The sequence below is a fragment of the Manacus vitellinus genome, unplaced genomic scaffold, assembly GCF_001715985.3.
Source record: "Manacus vitellinus isolate BGI_N305 unplaced genomic scaffold, ASM171598v3 scaffold_63_pilon, whole genome shotgun sequence".
NCBI lineage: Eukaryota > Metazoa > Chordata > Aves > Passeriformes > Pipridae > Manacus > Manacus vitellinus.
In genome coordinates this window covers 2,548,751-2,568,426 of record NW_021940711.1, presented here as the reverse complement: position 1 = coordinate 2,568,426, position 19,676 = coordinate 2,548,751, and the positions used below count along the sequence as shown (strand labels likewise).

General features: G+C 38.6%; 1 protein-coding gene across 2 annotated transcripts in view; it reads left to right on the top strand.

The window, feature by feature from the left end:
* PRMT3 (protein arginine methyltransferase 3) overlaps positions 1-11,138 on the top strand; it is a 57,065-nt gene extending 45,927 nt beyond the window's left edge. For both annotated transcript variants that reach the window (XM_029963812.1, XM_029963813.1), the window contains 3 exons: positions 1,528-1,578; positions 1,776-1,863; positions 10,739-11,138. In XM_029963812.1, coding sequence (XP_029819672.1) covers positions 1,528-1,578; positions 1,776-1,863; positions 10,739-10,848 — 249 coding nt within the window. In that variant the 3' untranslated portion in view covers positions 10,849-11,138. The remainder of the gene's footprint in view (positions 1-1,527; positions 1,579-1,775; positions 1,864-10,738) is intronic.
* Positions 11,139-19,676: the final 8,538 nt, after the last annotated feature.

Below are 19,676 nucleotides of genomic sequence, written 5' to 3'. Positions count from 1 at the left end.
GAATCTATATGAAGAGCATGCTACAGGACTCATCCTTTTAGCTATTCAGAACAACCAGTTTCCTAATCTTGGAGTAGGAGAGAAATACTGGTGCGGTGAGAGGGAGGTTATAATAGGTGGTTTTCAGTGGGTTTTCATGCCACAGGCTTTCCATCATTGAATTGGTACATATTTTGTTTGAGTGCACCACAGCTGACCTGGGGAGAATCCCTCCCTCCCTTCCATGACAGGGATGCAGGGAGTCCCCAGTTGAGTAACTTTAACACAGCTGTGGTTGCAGTTACTCAGAAGCTCTATTCTGGGTCATTTCTCCAGGCTGTCATGTAATAGAAAAGCACAGCTGCCTTGGGCCCAGGGTCTGAGGTGCTTTAACCTTTCTCATTTGACAGCAGAAAGCAAATAAAGGTGAGCGTGGACAGGATTTCAGGGGTGAAACTGGAGTGGATGCTCTTTTATTAGCATCTTCCAGTTGTTTATTTGAATACTTTGGATTTCTGGGACTCCCACAAGGCTTTTTTTGTCAAAAAAACAGTCCAGCATTAAAAGACTGTGTAACTAAAATTGTGGGTGCACTGCTTTGTATGTGAATATTTTGTATCTCTTGGATATTGGAAGAAATTCTTCCCTCTGAGGGTGGTGAGGCTGTGGTGCAGAGAAGCTGTGGCTGCTCCATCCCTGGGAGTGTTCAAAGCCATGTTCGGTGGGACTTGGAGCAACCTCGCCTAGTGGAAGGTGTCCCTGCCCATGGCAGGGGATTGGAACTGGGTGATTTTTAAGGTCCCTTCCAACCCAGACCATTCTGTGATTTCTTTTCCTCTTCAAACTGGAAATCCCAGTGCTGAATTAGGCACTGAAGAGAAAGGCTCTTCTTGAGGTTAGGAGTGGGATGGCAGGAGGGACAGAGGAGGAATCCTGTGGAGAGTTACAGTTAGAACCTATTAGCTATTGGAAAGGCCAGCGGGAAGCATTTATGAATCTTTTTCCTTATCTATGTGTGTAGTAGAGGAAGAAAAATATTCCCTGCCTGGTTGTGCTCTGCCTCTGTTCACAGGGAGCTTCTGTGGAAAAAACTGTTCAGCTACAGAAGGAGTGAAATTTGTCATGCAATTCCCTCATAATGTGTGTGTGTTTACTGAGGGTCCTGGGAGCCCTACAGGGCAAGGACTGAGTTTTATGCTTGTGGGTTTGCACATCGGAAAGGCTGTTTTCTGATGTATGGTTCTAGTTGCAGTTAGATGTGTGGGTTATTTTGGAAGCTTATGCTAAAATTTGATATGTAGTAAAATGCAGTTACAGTGGGCTGAATATTCTCAAGTAGAGCAAAGGTGTGATGGCAGCTTATTTTTTTTGCCTTGTGCTTTCAAGCATGCTAGAAATCCTAAATATAAGCTTGTTCCTCTTGGTAAATGCTTGGAAAGGAGTAGAAATTCCCATAGATATATATATATATAATCATAGATTTTTTTTCCTGAGTGTCATTATTATTCCTTTACCGTATTTATGTTTTCCTTTTTTTTTTTTTTATAGGCAGTTGCTGGTTACTTTGATATATTTTTTGAGAAGAACTGTCACAACAAGGTATTTGGGGTTATGCATTTTGAAAATGTCTCTGAGAGATGATGATGGTGTATTTTTTTTCTGCTTCGAGGTGTTTGGCAGAGAATCTGTTTTGCTGTAGCAAAGACTTCATATTCGTGTGTGTTTGGTGAATGATTGATGTGGTGTGATATCAAAAAGGTTGTTCTTAATCAAACTCTTGAACTCTTCCATTGCAGGTCTCATTTTCCACTGGTCCCCAGTGTACCAAAACACACTGGAAACAGACAGTTTTTCTCCTGGAGAAACCAATTCCTGTAGAAGCAGGTATATTTAAATTCAGTTCTGGTGCAACAACGGTTGTGTTACACTGCTGTTACCATTAAATTTACACCTGAAATACTTTAAAAACTATAGAAGTGTTAAAAAGAACTAGTAAATAAATATTTCAGCTACTGTTGAAGAAATTTTTTTGTCTCAGCAAAGCACTGAAGGTATCTATGTGTACAAAATTAATGTTAAAACCACTCATAAATGTATGCATAAGTATGTAAGTGGGCATATATCTTCTGCTTGTATAGCTCCATACTGTAACTTTGGTGAAAGAACTTCTATATCAAAGCATTTATGAGGCAGAAAAATGTAAGACAAGTACACTGCTATTAATAGTCTCCTAATTTTAACATTGCTAATATTCCAAAGTATCAGATTGGTCAAGTGATTGCACAGTATTTTCCTTAGCAGTCCTGAACTATGCTGTATTTGTCAAATGCATCATGAATATACACATGGCTTGTACCTGCCACTGTGGGATTCCTCTGTAAATTGAAAACAATTTTAAAGAACTCACAGCCATGCACTTGATCCATTTGAAGTATCGAATATGTTAGTTTGGTACACTGTAAATTTTTATGAAGTGGTTAGTACTGTAATAAGTTTCACCTGGAATTTGATGCAAGTAAAAAGTTTTTTGTTGTCATTAGGGATAAGTAACATTTAGATAACAAATTGCTGAAGTAAGGTTTTGAAGACTAAAGCAATGCTTGTTAGTGGTTTTAATTAATTCTATTTGGAAAGTCTCAAATGTACATTTTTATACAAGTAGTCAAATATTTCTTGCTTTATAGGCACAAGTATATTCATGACCATCATAGAATAGCAGGTCAAGAATTAAAAGTCTTGGCTTGTATTTCTATAGAACGTTTTTGTAGACTCTCCATAATCTTTCTGTGATCAAAGGAAGTGGTTACATTTTTATGCTGTTATTTTATTTTTGTCCACTTAGCAACTAGATATTTACTCACCACTGTTGAACTCTTATGCAGTGGTGAATTAGTCATCTTTGAGGGCCATTTTTCTTTACAGACTAGCAGGACCAAGGGAGGAACTCAGAATGGGGCTCATTTCTGCTGGTGGGTTAATGAACTCATGGTAATACATGGCCCTGACCTGAACAGTTTATAAATAGATCGGACATACTGGGGGGAAAGCATGCAAAAAGTTATGTGGATGCTGCATAAACACTTGAGGTCAAAAGGCTTAGAGGTGCTATAGAGAAGTATTGACATAGATGGAATATTATCTCTTTTAACATACCTAATGATCAATATACAGTGGTGAGAGCAGCATTTGCACTCAATTAAACTGCTTTTACAGTTGCTTCTTCCAGCTGTCAGCCATGGCAACCAGGAGCTTCCTTCCTAAAGGCACTGTGGTCAGTGTTATCTGACAAATCATTTCTGTCTTTCATGCTTCAGCTTTATATTCCTAAATAATTTTTATCTGCAATTTCTTTGGCCCTGTCACTTCTAGGGGTGCAACTGTGCCTTGGTGCATTTGTACTTGGCTTGTGTTCTCTTCAGATTCTCTTTCTAGACAAGGCTGACTGAGGTCTCCTTTGCTGCTGCTCATTAAATTTCAATGTCATAGAGTGCAAAGTGAATTTTTTTTAAGTGCAATGACATTTGTTAAAATATGCATATTACATAGATCCTTTGACATTTACCAAATGTGTGAAATTACTGGGAAGTGGTGCCTCAAACTCAGATCTCTAGTCTAGGTGCGGTGACTTTCTGAAGACAACTGCAGAAACAGTGTGCTTTGAAGCAGTGAACACGACCCAGCTGACCTTCAAAATCACTTGTGCTATAACTCTTTTCCTTTATTTTTATTAGTTCATATTTCTTGAAATTATTCCCATAACAAATCTTGTTACAGCTATGTTTCTCTTTCTTTCTACCTGTCCCCTTCTCTTTGTAATTGAGTTCCCCTTTCTCATCCTTTTACCCATTGTCTGGTTTTATATCTTATGTAAAGGATCTACCTATTGCTTCTAGTGTTAGAGAACACTAGGCACTTCCTGATACAGGAACGTCTTAATTAAGGTGATTTTCTTGGAAAACCATTCCCTCTGACATTGATCCTTCTCCTTCTTGTTCCAAAAATCTCTTTCCCTTAAGACATATTTGAAGTGCAGATTTCCCTATTTTTCTTTTTTATCTTTTTTTTCCTTGTCAGAATAGTGACTTGAATATTCATCTTGATAATTTGTGGTTGACCATATTTTTTGTTTCTTCAGTCTTTCCATTTTATCAGCTGAACAAACTGTTCAAACTTATTTTGCAGTATACTTAATTTATATTTATATTTGCACTTCCAGCTGTTTCTTATCTGCCACTTGTTAATGAACCAGCAATGCTTGTTACTATTTTTGCTGTACATTGCATCAGCCTCCACGTTGAACTGAGCTCCATTCCAGTTTTGGGGAAACTTTGTCTTCAAATGGACTTTTCTGAATGCAAGTTAATGGAAGACAGAAGTAACTGTATTAAATTAAAAACATTTGCATCATTTGAACGTTTCAGCTTTACATCCATCCCTCTGCTTACCCAGCTTTACATCCATCCCTCTGCTTACCAGTATTCATCAACCCTCCATATAAATTCTTATAATCAGAAAAATATGTATGGCAATGGGAGAAACAACAAAGAAAATGCACTTGTGACTAAATGTGTTCATAGAATCATTTAGTTTGGAAAAAGTCCTTTAGGATTGAGTTCAGCCATTAACCCAGCACTTCCAGGACCACCACTGAACATATCATTATCTGCCACATGCGGGTGGCTTGTTCCAATGCCCTTTCCATGAAGGAATTATTCCTAATGTCCGATCTAAACCTCCCTTGGTACAACTTGAGGCTATTTCTTCTTGTCCTGTGGCTTGCTACCTCTGAGGAGGGACCAACTCCCACCTGGCTATAACCTCCTGTCAGGGAGTTGTAGAGAGTGAGAAGGTCCCCCCTGAGCCTCCTTTTCTCCAGGCTGAGCCCCCCCAGCTCCCTCAGCCACCCCTCATCACACTCGTGCTCCAGACCCTTCCCCAGCTCCATCCCCTTCTCTGGACACACTCCAACTCCTCAGTGTCTTTCCTGTACTGAGGGACCCAGAACTGAACACAGGATCTGTGGTGTGATTTCATCAGTGAACAAGGAGGTAGTCACTTCCCTAGTCCTCTGGCCACACTATTGCTAATCCAAGCCAGAATGCCAAGCTCTTTTTTTTTTTCAATAAATAAATAGAAATAATATGATTTGAATCTTGCAATAATCTGACCAATGTAGCCATGGTGGCATTTGCTTTTAGCATTTTAATAGGTTGTGAAAGAGGAATTTGCTGATATAAAATGTGTTTTAAATGTTTTCTTGTTTTGAAAGCATCTTTCAGACAGGGCAGTGGCTGTTTTTCCCCAGTAAAGAAAAATGGTTCCCTCAGATTTTTAATTCCGAGTAAAACAGTAAGGCTGACTAAAAGTCTCTATCAGATGCTTTATAGCTTTTGGGGCTATGCCTGGAGTGGTTATAAAGCCCTGATTGTATTTGGATTTGCTCTGTAAAAGAAGTCGAGCTTACAGATATCTGAACCTGTTGGGTATTTAACTGGAAAATGCTCCTTTATGCCCTGGCAAAATTGTTTTGTTCTGCAGTGTGAACCAGCTAATTTTCTCAGCTGTTTGAGGCCAGGTTATTTGTTGTAAAAATAGATCTATTTTCTCAGCCATAAAAAAGAGTGAATGTTTTGAGCCATTCTAATGATTAACAGAATCAAGCAACTGCAAGCCAAAGGATGGGTCTTGCAGCTTTGTGTGAGTGGGGGGTTTCCATGTTCTGGAAAGCTGGTTTTCCTCCTCACAGACTGTGATAAGAGACTTGAAACTGAGGTACAATCAAGTAGAACAAAATAGCATCAGCGTGTAGGGTATGCTTTAACTGCTTAGCAACCAGTAAAATTAAAGAAACTGGAGAAAGAAGCCATATATTTTATTGCCAGACAAACTGGGTTTTCTCAGACAAACAGTACTGTGTTGTAGATTCCATACAGACTACAAGGCTTCTCTTAGCAGCCATTTTAATAGCTTGAACTAAAGAATAGTCTTTATTTGGAAGATTTGAAATTGAGATGCCAAAGCAGTATCTTTTTCTTATTAATGGTCCAAAAATGGTCTTATTAATGGTCTCTTCCTTTTGTTGTTTCTTGAAATATTCCTGCTAAGTAAACAAAAAATTACGTCATTTACATTTGGTTGTCTCAAGAATTTACTAAATAAATAAAATGCTTACAAAAATTATTTTAGAGGGCCCACAGAATCTTTTAAGTGCATTAAGTTAAAACCCAGATCTGTATGCAAGCGAATTCTATTAGCAGTAAAACAGCATATTGTCAGCATTTCATGTTCTTGATATTGCCTTGCAGTGAAAATAAAACCTTGATTTGTTTTTCTGTGGTGCTAAAAGGGGCTAGCACAGCGAAGCTAAGCAGAACTCACATGACTAAGCCCCTCTAAAATCCTTGATTATCTTTAACTCCCCAGTCTCCATAATTGGAAAGCTGTTTGTAAATTTACAAACTCAAAGAATGTTTATTTGTCTACCTAGACAGGATTATTAAAAGTAGGAATACAACGCTGGCACAATTAATCTGTCTGAATGTTTTGATCCTATACTGAAATACTTCAATATTGTGCATCCCAGTTGGATAATTTGGTTCCTAATTAAGATTTTAGTGTCTGGTTTGCATGTCTACAGCTGCAACATGATGTCTGTGGAATGCTGTCACTTGTTTATTTACAAGTGACACCTCCAAAAATGATGCTGGCTTTTAAAATCTAGTAATAGTTAAAACTTGAATTTTGAGGTCACACTAAATCTGGCATGTCATATGCTGTATTTTTTAAAATGATCCTACTGACTTTTCAAAAACATTTCTAAATGTGTGTTTCAGGCACTAAATTGAGAGAATCTCTTCCCATGACTGTTCTGTCTCACTGAAAGATAATAGAAATTCTGTATCTAGACAGGAAAACTTGGATAGACTTCTTGTGCTGTTTCATGTGCCTCCCTTTACAAGGTCTGCAGCTGCAAGGGGATATGGCTCAAGCAGTGACAACAGTCTAGTTTTCTCTGATTTTGTCACTACTGATAAGAGAGGAAGCTTGCAATGAGGCTATACAGTTTAGGATCTCTACTACAAAAAGCAGTGAATTAAGACTAGTTCTAGGTGAGCGAGTTTGGCCACTGCAGCTGTACATTTTGGAGGACCTGGCCCTCATCTTTCCCTGTGGCAACTGTTTCTAGTACCTGAGCTATCTGGGAATCTCAGTCACAGTGCATACACATTATCCTAGGCAACCATATAAGCCTGTCTTGCCTTACTCAGGCAGTGCAGACTTCTTTGCAGCCTGGTTCAGAGTTTGTCTTGGGGAGTTGGAACATGACAATTTGTTACAAAAACTCTTCTGAGAATATACTCAAAGCATGAACTGAAAAAGCAAAACCTCAGCATAGTTTCAGAAGAGGGTGAACAGTGATATGGAACAGAAAGGAGATGGCAGACAGCTACCTATTTTATGAAAGTAGCCAGCCAGGAAGAAGGATATCACAGATCAGATGGGTAATACCAAAATACTGCTCAGAACAGAAAATGCTCATTGGATCACATTGGGCTGGGGGTTCAGAAGTGGCCAAATGGGAAGGTGACAGTCTGTGCACAGCTGAAGGTGCCTGCAGTTTAAGAAAGCAAATGGGGGGATTAAGGATAAGTTACTGAGTTTAAGAGAAGTGCTCTTGTTCCCCCCACAAACTATTTTAGTTGTTCTTTTTCATAAGATAGATGGGATATGGAAACCACTTTCTACCCATCTCTTTGAGAGCAATGCTTTTGAGACTTGCTGTTTTTTCTGTTGCCTGCTAGACCTCAGTGTTGCATTAGATAGTGGGTCCAGTTAATCTAAAGTGGAAAACTTGATCATGTTTAAATTGTCAGCCTCCAACAAGGACAACCTTATTGTGAAGAGTGGTGTCATATCTTACTGTTTGGTGACTGTGAAGGAATGTGTGACTACCACTAAATGGTTCTTTAAGGTGTAGGGGATTTGTAAAGATGCTTTTCACCAGCAGTTCAGTAGTTAAGGTGTTTTTAGCCCAGATCCACTGCACTTTTCTAGCAGCTCTCTTTGAAACAGTTCCAGTGAGCTCTTTCATAAGGTTCTTAAATATTAATGGGGTTCAGGATAAAGAATTATTTGAGAGCTGTGTTCCTACTTGTCCCTCTGTTGGCTTCATAAAGCTCTTCCCCAGGAAGAAAAGAAGGAAACCTGAAAGAACTTCATTGCTGGCTGCCTTTGGAAACTGTTTCAGTCCTTTCTGTGGTCAAAGAGGGAAGAGACACCAAGTTGTATTGAAAGGCAGAGCAGTTCTTCACATTACAAACTCATTGCCATGGGTCATTTCAAACTTTAAGTAGATGTGATGGATATTTATTCAGGGGAGACTGGGTAGAATCTTCGGGTTTGATCAAATCCTTTCTACACTGAAAAAACATGATTTGTTGGGCCTGAGCACTCTTAGTGATGGGGCTTTTGCACTAAGAAGTACCTTGGCTCACAGGCTGCAGGCCTGCCCTGTGTGTGATTGTATTGCACAAACAGAAGTGACAGATGCCATTGCTTACAGTTCTGCTGATGTTAATAAACTGATTTGAGTTTGAGCACATGGCCAGGGTGTTCTCTAGAGCCTGTAACCAAATGTGGGTTTTTTGATGGTGAGACAGTATGGACCCAGGGATGTGTTTTCTCCTGTAGTAGCAAGCTGATGCAGCATTTCTGCTGAATTCTTCGGCTTTTTCTATTTGGGGACAAATTTCAGGCCTCCCCGAGGGGTAATAAAAATGCAGGAGGAGGGTTATAATGGATTCAGTTTTGTCCTAATCAAACTGCAATGGCACTGTGTGGTTTACTTGCATTCAACTGAGCGTGATAAGAGCAAGGTGATGCAGCTGAGTCCCAGTCCCAGCTTCCTCCAGGCAGATCCTAGGACAGCAGAATGGGGGGAAAACATCCGTCATTTTCTATCTCATGACATTGATTAATTGGTCAGAACTGCCTCTCTGTTACTCGGTTGCACTGCTGTTGTTTGCTTCAGCCCTCGGAAAAGTCTTATTCAGAAAGGCAGATTTAGTGTGGTTACCACATAAGGAAAACGGAATAGAATGCTTTGTTTTATTAACTGCCTCTACAAACAGAAGCTGGATGTTCTGTTCTATGAAGTCAGCTATAATTTATGGAATTATATTAAAATTTTTGCTTCATTTGTAGTGTTGTATTAATGTTTTAAATTGGAAGATTGAATTATGGATTAATTTAAATCATTGAATTTTGGTTCTCAGAGGCTCTTTAGTCTTACTGAATTGTTATCACAGGATATTAAAATAAATAAATCATTTTGTATCAGTTTTGAAAATCTGTATGTTCAAACTGGGTTAAAATTCCTACCTGAGATGAAGCTATAATGACTTTTTTTAAACCTTGTCCTTCTGTTTGTCAAATTTCTATTTAAATAATCTGTGAAACCATTTTCAAAATTCTTTGCAAATTGCATTGTGTTATGTCAGTAATTTGACTCCTAATAACAAAGCTGCACAGGAATTATAGTGGAATCTCCAACTAACTGTTAAATAATTTAAAAAAATTATCAAAGAATATGGTTTTTTTCTGATCCTTGGTACCACAGTCATTCTTGTTGATAAGCTTTCTTTGATATTTATGCTGCAGCCTTTGACAAAATATCCTGAACTTATAATGTGGACCGTCTGTCAGTTTACTGTTTGTGGATGTGACTGAGAATTGTGCCAAATGGAGAACTCTCAAATCCTTCCTACATTTTTGAAATCAGTTTAGTTATGAAATTGCTGTTTGTTTTCATTTTTGCAATAAGCTTTTTAGCAGAACATTAACATTGGCTTTTAAAATCACAGTGGGTAATGAACAACGGGAAATACTTTGGATTGAGTGAGGTAGAAAAGTAGTAACAGTAGGTATGGCTGGTGTGAGGGATGAAAACGAATGGGGCAAAGGAAACCTGATGGAAGAATAACACAGAACTACTGCTGTAGGTTGGGATCATGCCCTCCTGTAATATGTTTGGTAGATTCATCTGTTTAGATGTAGTTCTTGTGGGTATAAAATGATCGTTTGAAGAAGCTCAGTAGGGGGCTTCCTGAATGTACAAATTTACATATTTGTGTATTTGTGTTTTGTTATATTGTATATTCCTAAATTTGCAAATATACCTTAAATTGAAGGTCTTAATAAGGACTGAAAATAAATTGAGATTATTTTCTTCCCCTTCTGTGTGAAAGCATTTGCTCTGGATGTAACTGAAGGACATACCTATCAGGTGTTATGGTCAAGAGAACCTGACACTTTGTAAAACAAAACTTGCAATTAATAATGTCTATACTTGAAATGCCATGAAGATTTCTCTTAATATTTTCTGCCAGATAAAAACATTATCCAATTAGAGCTTAAATGAAATGCAGCACAAATGCAAACCACAAGGCACATACAGCAGAAATAGGTTTTGTGGTTACGTGGTTTTCCTCCAAGGTGGTTAATATCGTTTTCCCCTGTCACAAGTGAAATATTTGGCATAGCAGCTCTTTGGGTGGACCATCTGAGAAGTGAAGCATCCAACAGAACTCAGCACCTCACCAGGTTTAACTTGCTTAGGGCTTTGAAAACTTAAAGGAAACCTTTGCAGCCTTTTTAATTCTGGTTAATTTGGAACAGCTTCTCATGCAACATGTGTGTCTTTGCTGTTACTGTGTGTGATTCAGTGCAGTAACCATAATAATTTCCTTTTAACTTGCAGGAGAGGCCCTGAGAGGGAAGATCGCAGTCCGCAAAAACAGAAAGGATCCACGGTCCCTCCTCATAACCCTGTCAGTGAAGGACGTGCAGCAGACCTACAGCCTCCAGTGAAAATCCTGGGCACATAACTTTGGGAGGTGTTAAAGTCAAAGAACTGTTTTTAAATATCCCAGAATGGCAAACTCTTGGATTTGTGTGCGTGTATGCACACACGGGAATATGGAAAATTTGCCTGGAATTGAGAGAGCACTGTTGGGATGCTTTTGCTCTGGGACATGGAGGCTGACAACAAAATTGGATTCTGCTGCTTCCCTTATGTGAGGAAGGCAAGAAAGATGGCTTTGGGTTACATGAGACTACTGGGTGAGAAAAATGAGTGTGAAGTCTTGCTGTGAGGAACAGTAAATATGATCTCTCAATATTGTTTTATTCTTCCACTGGCAAAATCCTTGCATAATATTTTTTTATGAAAGAAGAAGCTAAATCATGTGCCAGTGCACCTCAACAGTATCTGGAAAATCCTAATGGGACTAATTTTGGGATTCCAAAGACCATATTTTTAATACACTTCTGTAATTAAAAAGTTGTACACAGTTACATTTATCTAAATAAATGAACCCAGTATGATATAGAATGCAGTTGCCAGTTTTCTGTGTAATTGGAAATTCTCCTGTTTATCCAGTGACGGCTTATTTAGTTGTGCCTACAGTTTTTTCTGTACTAGCCTGTTGAGGCATAGGTGGATGGAAGTATGTATTTTAGCAGCTTTAGGAAAAATACTGCAAACAAAGAGCAAATGCTGAAAGGGTGGATTTGGTTTGGCTTCTTACAGAAACTCTAAACAGTCATGGGTTGACTGTTCAAGGGAGGAGGGGTTTCATGAAGATACTCGTTCCTGTGTGAAAACTGCTTTCATTTTGGGTGGTCTTGTTCAGGGCCCTTCAACTTGAATTTCTTTATACTTCTGCAAATTTTATATTTGTATAAATGTTGCCATAGTAGGCAAGAAAGGAAGAAAATGCAAAGGGAGAGTCATGCAAAGCCCTGTAGAGAGTTTGTGTGGCTCAGTAGCAGGGCTGAAAATGAAAAAAAGAAAGTTGAAAATATGTAAAAGAAAGAAGTAAATGCTATTGTAAAATAAATAAATAAGAATTAAGCCCACAAACTGTGTAAAGAACAAAGGATTTGCTGTCACTAACCAGAAGGAAAATGTCCTGAAAAGACTAATTAACGTAAAGCCTGAGGGAGGGTCATTTGATGAAGGGTTTGGAGTTTCAAAGAACTTTAAATACATGAGTGGACATTGATCTAATAGAAAGGGTCTCACAGCATCCTGGAAGTAACCCATCAATTTTAGGTGGCTTTTTTCAACCTAGCAGTTGAATAATATGGGATTCATCTGACAGCACAATCAGTTATTTACATTTCCTAATTGTAACTCTAAGAATTAAGTGTTGTAGGAAATGTGATCAATAAATACTCCTTTAAAGGGATTTTAACAATTGAGGCAGAAAAGTGGAAAGTAATTACTTAAGAGTAGAAATGCCCTTGAATTTGTCCAGTGAGAGAGAGCAATACTTCATTCAAAATGTGATCCTTTATTCTAAGGCACATGGTCAATGTGACCAAAGATGCAAATGATCTGTAACTGAATTAAGAATAAATAAATGAACCACTGTGACAGTGGCTGGACAGATCAGTTCTGCATAGTTCATGGAAACATTTCTTCCTCCAGGTGATGGTAACAGCTTGTCTTCCAGCTGCCTCTGCTGCAGGCAGATTCCGGGTCATGGCATCAAGTACTTCTGCAGGCCTGTTTAAGGCCTGTGCAGAACTGTTTAAGAAGTGGCTGCAACTTATTGCTGTGGAAAAGCAAACAGTATCATCCTTATCTTATGTGTTTTCTTTCTAGGGAGGGTGAAGACACTAATGCAGATTTACCCACGTTGGTTGTTTGTGGTCTCCGTGTGTCAGTTCTGGTTATGTTGAGATGCACGGGCAGAGTTGTGCTTCAGCACGCACATTTCCAGCTCTTCTGCTCATCTTTGCAACTTCTGTTTTTCTCTGTCCTGGAGTTACAAACCCCTAACCCATCTGCCAAAGAGGAGGTGCACACCTTCTTTAAATTCCCTTTGTGCTATGATGATAAAGTCCATTGTAGTTGTAGAAAATCTGTTTGCCAGTCATTGGTGTATAGATTTTTTTAAAATACTTTTTAACAACTGGGATAGTTGCAATTTCAGACCTGAATTGATTACTTCAGTGTGTGCTCCTGTATTCAAAAAAGAAAGAAAAAAGTAAATTGTAGAGAGACTGAATTTCACTTATCATCTGACAGCATTTGTCTGTTAGACCAGCTCATATAAATTGAGCTGCTCATCTCACAGTATTTATTTTTTAGCAGCAACATCTTATGTGACAAAGTCTTCATTTTTCCTTTTTCCTGACTAAGAAATATCAAAATGATATATTCTGTGGGAAAGTGTCTTCATTTGCAAAACCAAGGAACCTGTGTGGTAAATAATAGCAGTGTCAGGTTAAGTGTGTACATGTGTATGTCTCCAGTATTCATACTCATACATGATCATGTACACATCCATACTGCAGGATATGGAAATTTTCCAGTTGGCACCATGCATTTTCAAAGGACCACATACTAATGCTAATATTTCTAAATTCATATTGGGTTCACTGAGTGTTTTGTAGTTAAACTATGTTTTTCTGTAAAAATACACTTGTAGATTAATTACTATGATTGCGATCCTATTGCATTATCTTTGATATCCCATAATTATTTTGACACTGTTGAATGGGAAATCATTTAGAAAAAATGCTGGTTTGGCTAAGAATGGTTTGGTGGTTGTTTCTTTTTATTGGGAAAGTCTGTTTTGCCATGCTTAGTAATGAAGTCCAGTGGTTCTGAAGAACATTGAATGGACAGAAGTTTTTTATGTTTAATCCAATAGTTAACCTTTTCTCAAGGAGTATTCTTAACTAGCAGTTATCAATCTCTGTTCAAGCTTAAGTAATTTACATTATACTTAGCCCAAGGTCAGATGTGTTAAAATTGACTAGTGATTCATATAAGTTCTGTTAATATTCAGATAAAAATTGAAGGTTGGTGTGCTTTCTTGCAAATCTGTGCCCAAAGACTGAGTATTTGAAGATAAATAATCCACCTGAAAATAGTATTGGATTTTCCCACAGCTCCAGTTCTTATTTAGATGTTAATGGCATTTGGTGTTGGGTTTTTTTTAAATCTTGTCTTCTACAGTGCTTTTAAATGTTTAACTAAGCTGTAAAACTATCTTCCTGCTTCTACCCATCAGAGAGCAGCTAAACAAGACTGACAAACTTGGAAGCTGCTGGTCCTTTGCTACTGAATGTCCCTTCAGTGAGTGAGCATCATGCTGGGGTCTCTTAATAGGATTTTTGTGTGCACACCTCAGTTTGACCTTCTAAATTCTGTCCTATGGGATGTGCTGTAATGAGACAGATCCAGATAAAAGCAAAACCTCAATTTCAAATAAAGCTCTACAGAGGATTCAGAAAGCTGGTTTGGGAGATACAGTTGCTAACTTAAAAAGGTAAGCTGCTAGTGAGGTTTTAAGGCTTTTCTTTCAAGGATGTTCCTCTGCTCTCTGTTTAATAGTGCCTGAAGTTCCCTGTAGTAATGACTCTTAGCATTTTCTGTGCCTGGTTTAAATTATTTGAAGGAAAAAATTGCAGCAGTGTGTCTTCACCGAGGTTAGTGGAATGACACAGCCTGGCTATGACTGGCTGTCTGGAAAAAGGAGGAGGGGGAGTTGGAAGAGCAAGAGTTGCAAGTAAAGGCTTACTTCACTTCACTTACATCACTAAAGTGGTGATGATCTTGTTTTTAGAGAACAGGTTTAGAGGTACGATTTGCTACTGCTTTTACAGCGCTGATTGACTGCATAGTAACGGAATTTAAGGGTTTTCAAAGGCAACCAAAAATGAAGTCATGGGCATATCTCTGAATATACAAACTTACAAAGAAATTACAAAGAGATTTTATGTTATTCTGTTTATCCAGGCATTGGCAAATTATAATGCTGGTGAAGTAGTGACATCTAATTAAAAGACAAATACCACGTTACAGGGAAAACAGAGAGAAAAGCTGGCTTTTAGTGACATGAGCACTGCAGACAAATTTGCAGAAGGGCTTATGTGATTAAATAGGTGTAAAAAACATCCAGTTGGAATTACTTTTATATAGTTGGACTGGAACTTGAAGATGGTTCAGTTTTCCAGGTTTAGTAAAAGTTTAAACATCTACTGTTTGATATACTTTTTTTTACCTTCTATAAAATTCATAGGTAGATAATTAACTTCATAGGGGAAAGCAGTCTTTTTAATGGTACTGTTGAGCAGCAAAGACAGAGGGGGTCAAGGAGAAGCCTTACTGCTGGTGAGCTACTATGCACATAGAAATTAAGTTTTGTTAATAGAATATTTTAAAAACTTGTGCTTTTCCAGCACATGGATCTGTAAGTAACAGCCTGTTCCCTGATGTGTACCAACTGGCTCTGAATCTCTATCTACTTTGCTAATTCTCACATATCAAACTAGAAACAAACTTCATTTCTATGCCTTTCTGAATGGCAAAGAGTGTTACTCAGTTCTTGGAATTACTAATGCCTCCAGGTTCCAGCACTCTGAACTCCTTGGTGACCAATGAAAAAGATTCATCCCATGGAAAAACTGTACCATGAAACAATCAACTTACAGATTTATAACATTTCTATTGCTGTTCCTGTAACAATTAGCCAAAGTAAAAATAAAAGACTCTTAATGACAGTGATAACAAATTAAAGAGGAATAAAGCTTACTCGACATGTTAATTCTATTTTCCACTTGGGTACTACTCAAAACATCAGTGCAAACAGAGTGAGAGCAAATATGTCCCATGGAAAGCAAACTAACTGAAGTTAGGCTTTCACAAGTGAGAGCTACAACCCAAATAAAATTATTCTCCTTGGATTCAGTTGGCAGATGCTACAACAATCCTGCTTTAGATGGTGGTCTGAGAGGCTTTTCAAATTATTTTGTTTTCTTCCATGGAGAAGAGAGCCAGGTGAAGCTGGAGATGTCCGTTTTCTCAGGTTTGTATTTTTTCCTGACCACTCTACCATCTTGATACGTGTTATGGCCTAAAAAAAAAAAAAAGGAATAGATTTTTCCAAAGAGAGTTTCATTAACTGAGAGAGATCACATCTGTTCACCTGAGTAATGTGCAGTGAGGAGCAAGGCCATGAGTGATTCAAGTACCCACATTTGGGAAGTTACCATTGCTGAATCCCATCTCATGGCCTTAATGCCGTGCTACCAGAATATAGTCTGTGCCATATATGCTCCCCTTGGTATCACTGCATCTGGCTTAATTTTTTTCCCACTTGAGCAGGTGATAGTCATAGTATGTATTTAATGACATAGATTTTTAAAAAAAAAAAAATCTTAAAATTGACACAGTTCATCCAGTATTGCCCATTAATACACATTTGCTTAGCTCTTTATTACCATCACTCTCTAGTACTGCTATTTGCAGTAGTTTTCACTATAAAGTTAATCTTGCTAAGAATTAACAGCTTTTACTTATATTTCCCTGAGTGTTGCAGATTGCCTAGATGAAAAAAGGAGTTCTAGGATGGCAGGAGAGGAGAGTGAGCTGGTGGGAGCCACTCCAGAAGACTACAAGTCCTGGGTGGCACATACCTCAAAGAGCTCCCTTGAAGGAGTGTTGGTCCACTGTGGGTAATGATGGTTTAGGTAATTAAGCCTGAAATACAAGTAAGATTCAGTAAGTAGAATTGAATTTTGATTTAACCTTCTGATGGGTTATTCAAGGAGAAGAGCACTGAAAAAAGGGAATTTCTTAATAATATTGACTCCTGTCACAACGCTGGACATTCTTGAAGCAAAGTCTACTCAACTGGAAAATTGGATGTGAGGAGCAGGAGGACTTCTCTGTGGCTCAGATGCTAAACTGTGCTGTACTGCTTGCTTGGGAATTAATACAAAGCCTTACACTGAGAAGAAAAAGGAGCGGAAAGATAGGTTTCTTGCCTCCTATTAATACCTGCACTGATGTTAATTTTGGGAACATTGTGTAGACCCCAAAATGGATTTAGCTTAGAGAATAACAGATATTATTGAGTTATGTCCGTAGAGGTAGAAATAATGCTCTTGCAATTGGTCTGCATGTGAATTTGACCACCTTTAGGGTATCAGATGACAGACTCCAGGCTGTGCAGCCTTGCTGAGGATGGATATCCCCAATCTTTTTTATTTGTCACCTGGACCAAACCAATGTCTTTTGTAAATGACAGCAAATTGCAGCGGGAAACACACTGCCATGGAAGGAAAACAGGAGAGGGGTTTTGTTGAAATGGATGCATTGCCAAAGGAGCTTAGTGTTGTAAAAACCATATGTTGTTGAGGTAAAAATTGCAAACTCCTTCTTTAACTATCAAACCATTAAGCTCTGATCAAAATTTTCTGAAGTGACTAGTGATTTTATTTTTTTTTTATTTATTTATTGCTCTGATGAAACTGGGATTTATCTTTTTACAAAAGTTTACCTTCCTGAAAAAACTGAGTAAAAGCCCCTTTGTAGTGCCTTAAGTGAAAGGTAGTTTGTTTTCTCTAAAACAGACTTCCTGAGTATTATTTCTGCAGAATAAGTTGATCTATGTTTAAATATTTAAAAGATGATGTGCTTTTTCTCATCTTCCTATATTAAAAAACCACAAAAACACAAGCAGATGATACATGCTATAAAGGAGGGAGTAAATACTCAAATTTCATGGCTTTTGAGTTGCCTTTTAATCCATTACTTTGGTCAATTCTCAAGTTAAAACCTATATGTAACATCTGGGTAAGGAATACACCATAGAGTTAGGGTTGTGGTTGAACCTATTCCTTAATGGAATTTTATGTTTTTCACACAAAACTATTTTTCTGAATCAGATGTTTCATGCCTGACTTATTCATCCATGTGACAGTTAATTACTTTTGAAGTAATTGAGACAGTATTATAGAAGGAAGTGGGTAAGGGAGCTGTCAGCAAGAAAACCTTCACAAAATGAATATTGTAAGATCATCTGGAACAGGTTGCCCAGAAAAGTTGAGGATTCCCCATCCCTGGAAGGGTTCAAGGCCAGGTTGGATGGGGCTTTGAGCAACCTGGTCTAGTGGAAGGTGTCCCTGTCCATGGCAGGGGGTTGGTTCTAGATTATCTTTAGGGTCCCTTCCAACCCAAACTGTTCTATGACTCTGTGATCTCACAGTCTGCTTTTGTAGTTGCCATGTGAAAACATCACTTCAGTCAGTGGAATAAGCAAGGAATGGCTGATCTGCTACAACAGTATCGCCATTTCTCTGCTCATGTGGATTTATTCCCAGCAAGAAATTGTCATGGTAGTCCACAGAGTTGGGGAAAGACATTCAAAAAGCTTACAGGAGAGTTTATTAGGTTTTTGATGAAACACTTCTCTTTGATATGCCTGCCAGGACATGGCTGCTTTTCCTGCGTTCTGCCATTGCTCCTCTGGGGCCACTCTGTGCTGGAATGTTTTCAGTAACCTCCTGTATTTGCCCATCATGTTACAGCACTGCGAGCGAAGTGGAAACCCTGTGTGTTAGTCACTGTGCCCAGCTAATACATTATCAATGGAGTAAACCTTGCTTTCAATAGGTCATTGCTAGTCAATCTGTTTTTCAGCATATTCTGTTGTTGCTAGCTGTCTGTTTAAAACACTGAAGTGTACTGATCCTTTGGAAGAGAACAAATACATATTTTCAAATCTCCTTCGCCATCTGCATTCCCTGTTTGATGTGTGCAGCTTTCGTTATCTGGGGAGGAGGGGAAGTGCTCCAGCACCAAACTTTGACTTGTCTGATGTGTATTATGCATTAAGCAATACTTCACCAGTCTCTTTGAGAAGGTGGTGTGGTGGAGAACCAGAGAGGCTGAGGAACTGGGTAGATCTATCATGTGCTTTTTTTGCACAAAATATTTTAAGTACAGAGTCTCTTTCCAGAGTGCCTCACCTCTACCTGCTCTTCCCTGTCTTCCATAAAGAATAAAAACTTAGATGGAGTGAGCCAAGTGTCATTTACCTTTTCTCTAAAGATGAAGCTGAATTGAGGAGAGGCATGCATAAGCCTAACTGGTAACAAGAGCATAGATGGTAGGAAAAGTTAATAAAAGGCACTTGGTATGGTAATTATCTCAAAGCACTGTGTGGTTTAAGAAAACATCACCAGATCCTATTGCCTTTTCCTGTACTTCACAGAAGCCTCAGCAGGTCATATTTCTTTTCCTGCAGTCTGTTGCAGCTCACACTGTGAAGCTATTTTTCATGCTCAGTAGCATGGAAACAGAAGGGAGAGTATGAGGTATCACCTGGAGGATTTTTACAGGGGGTTACATGTGGATCTGATGAAGGGCCAGGGGGAGATTGTGCAGATGACTTTTGATCTTTCTGTTGTACATTCTGTGGACTGCAGTTTGCACTAGCTTGCTTCCCTCTGATTGTGTGGGATTTGAAAGGGATAAATAAACAGACTGTAGGTGTTAATAGCACTGGCTCCACATACAAGCTTTCTAGGCTCAGTATGTTCAGTGATAATCACATCAAAAGTAAATACTGAGCATGCATGTATCACTCTTTCACTTGCCTGCGACTGTCCAAGGGGAAGCCATAAGTTCAAGTCCTCTTGCCTGTTGTATCTGAATCTGAGTTTTGGAGCAGGTTTTGGTGACCTTGCTAGCCTAGAGAAAATAACCAAGAATTTCTGGATCAGCCCTGTTTGAACCCCACCAACTCTGTTGGCTGATATCATGAGCTGCTGGTAGTTTTCAGATCACCTCTGCAGAATACACAGTTCTGTTTTGCAGACCTTATTGCTACTTC